Source organism: Eimeria acervulina, genomic scaffold (genome assembly GCF_000499425.1).
Source record: "Eimeria acervulina Houghton genomic scaffold, Eah_scaff296, whole genome shotgun sequence".
In the NCBI taxonomy this organism is placed as follows: Eukaryota; Apicomplexa; class Conoidasida; order Eucoccidiorida; family Eimeriidae; genus Eimeria; species Eimeria acervulina.
Genome location: NW_013549906.1, coordinates 28,436 through 32,118, shown reverse-complemented (window position 1 = coordinate 32,118; position 3,683 = coordinate 28,436). Strand labels below are relative to the sequence as shown.

General features: G+C 50.1%; 1 protein-coding gene across 1 annotated transcript; it reads left to right on the top strand.

The window, feature by feature from the left end:
• Window positions 1-1,450: 1,450 nt before the first annotated feature.
• Window positions 1,451-2,176, top strand: EAH_00031440 (hypothetical protein, conserved; the record flags this gene model as incomplete). Its single annotated transcript, XM_013396099.1, has 1 exon — window positions 1,451-2,176. One exon carries the CDS (start codon window positions 1,451-1,453, stop codon window positions 2,174-2,176), a length of 726 nt encoding a protein of 241 aa, XP_013251553.1.
• Window positions 2,177-3,683: the final 1,507 nt, after the last annotated feature.

The following is a 3,683-nucleotide window of genomic DNA, read 5'->3' as shown; positions in this document are numbered from 1 at the left end:
CGGAAACCCTGTTGCAGGTTTTAGCCTCTATTGTACCCTGCAAAAGTCCTCCGCTAAGATTGACGGCCGTTGTTCTGGTGGGAGTGGCATCTGCGTTCGGTGCCCTGGCTTGCTCCGATGAGCCATGCGACGCCATTACGTGCAGCTGGGTCCTCGCACTTAGGTGAGGACTGTCTGAAGGTGCAATAGAGTCAAAGTCTATACAGAGCTGATTGCGGCCAAAGGGTGTGGGGATGGGATGGAGAGGTGCCAGCCTGTCTTGAGCTGCAGCGCTGTTTGCTTGAGCTGATACTGCAAGAGCAACCCCACAAGCAAGCCCAGCCAATCTCTCCTTCGTTACATGCGACAACAGTGTAGGCCTCCATGCCTATCTGGCGCTCAAGCATCAGTACCCGTACAAGAATATGCGGAAAGGCAATGTGCGATCATATCTTAGGAACGTCACGGCTTGCGATCCCGCCAAAAGACTTAAATTTAGAGTTCACACAAAGCCCATAAAGCCACAACCCTCCTCTCTACCCAGACGTTCTGGAGAGAGCACGCAAATGACGTCGCGTCGCGCGGTAGACGACAGTCTGAGATGAGTTGCAGGGCACGTGCAAGTCTCCTCCGCATGCATGCACAAAGAACCCATATTCCTCTATGTGTACTAGCACTGTAAACAATTGCTTTTCATCGCTCGCTTGCATGCTGCCTACGGAGGCGAAGCAAAAATTCACGTACCGACGTACCATAGAACGTGCTTCATCTTGCATTACAGGCCATCCGGCACCTTGGTACAAGGGGATAATAAAATATGCTGCGTCGCTTTGATTTAATTTATTTGTTCATGTATTGGTGATCCGATAGCCTGCTGTTGCATACCGCGATGCCCACCCCACCGCTCCAGTAGCCGGAGCTCCCTGCAGCATCGCCTATAGTCGGCAAGCCACAGAGCCTGCAAGCCGCTACTGGTCTGTGCCAGAGTGGATTCCTAGTCAATCCCACCCTTTGTACGAGAAAGATAAGTTGATTTAATGCGTATTTAGCCCTGGGCATTTGCAGTGCTTGACCTACACTGGTTGCAATCGGGGTAAAGCGAGCAACGCTCACCTGGGCGACATCGGCTTCCTACTACTGCGCATGCTGTAATGGTCCATATTTTTTATTATCTTTTTTTTGCCCGGTTGAAGTGCAAGGCTTTACATTCTTCATTCGTCTCCTCTTCTTCTGTTTTTCCGTTAGGGAGCTCCTGCAAGGCTATCTGAACTACGGCGCTTGCAGGACGCATTACCCTTCGACCATTGGCCCTTGCTTTCGAAGAGTGCGTTTGGTTTTCCTCTAGGTAGCTTTGCATATTGTTTTAGCACTTGCTCTTGTTACTGTGGCTTGCGGCGTTCTGGAGGGCTGGCCCGGCGGGACGCCGTAGTCTCCCAGTTCGCGTGCTGCTCCACTGTCTTGCGTTTTCGTCATGATGAAGCTCCACCTGAGTCTATTTGTGGCAGCTGCTTCCTGGCATTATGAGTCCTGCCTCGGCTCAGATTTAGCACAATCCCAGCCCCAGATGGGCGACGCCGCAACACTAGCAGCACCTACCGCTGTTCCACCACCTCATTGGATGGGTCAGGCACCAGGTGAATTCCCTGCGGCGCCTGTTGCTGGAGTTCCCTACCCCGCACCTCCTGGGACTTGGGGGTATCAGCAGACTGCTTTCACTCCGGGTCGAGGGGATTATCCTCCTTACCCAGCCCCTCCTGCTCAGTATCCCGTACCTATAGGATTCCACCCTGTGCCTGTGATAGCCACGCCGGACGCAGCAAGTCATCGGACTGCTGAGAATGAGAATAACACTACAGAGGAGAGCGTTTCTCCCGCGTCGCGAGAACGATCAGCGAGGAAAAGCATGCTGCGCGCCGTCCTTTGGGTCTTTGTTCTCAACATATGTTTACATATCTCACAGGCGCTGGAAGGCACCCCTGACAGAACCAATATGCTGCTAATGTTCCTTTTCACAATTCCGCACCTGTTGTACCTGGGATCTGTTGTTAACTTGCTCGTGAAGGTTATTACTTGGTTCAAGCGTCTCTTCTCTCGGGTTACAGCCGATGACGGAGAGTCGAGGGAGAAGGTACGCAAGAGGGAGAAAAAGGAGCGGAACAAAAAGCTCTCGAAATCTAAGGGGCGCAGGACAGATTAGGGATGAGTTGAGTTGGGGAGGTGTTTGCTTCGCTGGGCACGAATGGCTGTACAAAAAGCAGATGATGAAAGCGGCGCGCCCTGTGGCACAGCTATAAACCAACGAGCGACGGATTTTTTAGCTAGCTGCCTGCATAAGGAGGGTTAGGTGTGCAGAAGTGGGGCTTGTCGCACGTCGATTTCCGCTCTTCGTTCTCTCGACGCATTCCTTTGTTGTGTGGGTCGGAGCAAAGATTGCTGGCCCAGTGAGAGAGTCCCGAGTTGTTCAGGCTCGGTTGCCTTTGTCTATGGTTCTGGAGTATCAGTTGTGAAAGCCTGAGTCCGACTCTGCATTGGTGGTGTGTGGACGAACCGCACATATTGGGACTGCAGTAGAACGCTTGGCGTTGAGCCCTCATGAATGGGGGAAACCTGCGGGGTGAACTCCTTGCACGCAAGCGCTCCTCTGGAACCGAAATCGCTTTGCCCTAACAGTTCAGTTGATATGTTGGGCATGGAAACAGCAACGTTTCAAGTTTTTAATGGACTTCCTGAATGGACAGGATTCAGGCCGAAGTTGTTTCTTGCCGCTTACGCACAATTTGCATTCCACGGGAGTAGCACCCACTAATGTATTCGATTCACCTCTGAACGAAGGCTTCCATTTCACGAGTTGCAGTTTGAGTCAATTTTCAGAGGTAGTTGGCGTGTAGTTCCAACGCTACCACCTATCGCAGGCGAATAGAGGCAGTGCCCAATTCAGCTTAAGGAACATGGGGAAGTCCAGTTTAAGCTTCTGTTAATTCATGGATGCACATATATGGGGTCTTTCGCTTTGGTTCTTCTAACCTTTAAACGCGTTGGTATCTCACCTTTGCCTCAGAGGCAAGGCATGCCAAGCACAGAGGTGCGACTCAACTTTTATAATTTATGTTTAAAATCAAAGGCGGAAAATACGGTTTTGGGGTAATGAGGTACTTAATATGTTGCCCTGCAGCTCTGAGGCACTGCGTCAAAATACTCTAGAAAACTTCATCAATCTTTTGTTAGTTCAATGCCAAGGAGATAGGAGGAAATATTAAAGCTTCTCTATCCCTGGAATGCCTACTTCGGCTGCAGTTCCACAGTACAGGCTGCTCCTGTACCAAGACTGAGCGCACGCCGCAGAGGGGGAGAACACATCTGTGTATGCATACGATTGAACAGGGGGTAGAAACAGATGTACACACCTATATACACATACATGTTTATATATGATAACTGAGCGCACGCCGCATAGGGGGAGAGCACATCTTGTTCTGCATACAATCGAACAGGGGGATAGAAACGCATGTGCACATCTATACACACATATATGTGTATTTATGAGGATCTGCATAGCAAACCATCAGCTCAGCGGGAGTTGCAAAATTTTGGAAGTGCTTGGCGCAGATAGCGTGATACGCAAGCACAAGCCCCTCTTACTGAAAAAGAAAAGTAACAAGAGGATGCAAACACTTATACAAACATATATATATATATATATATAT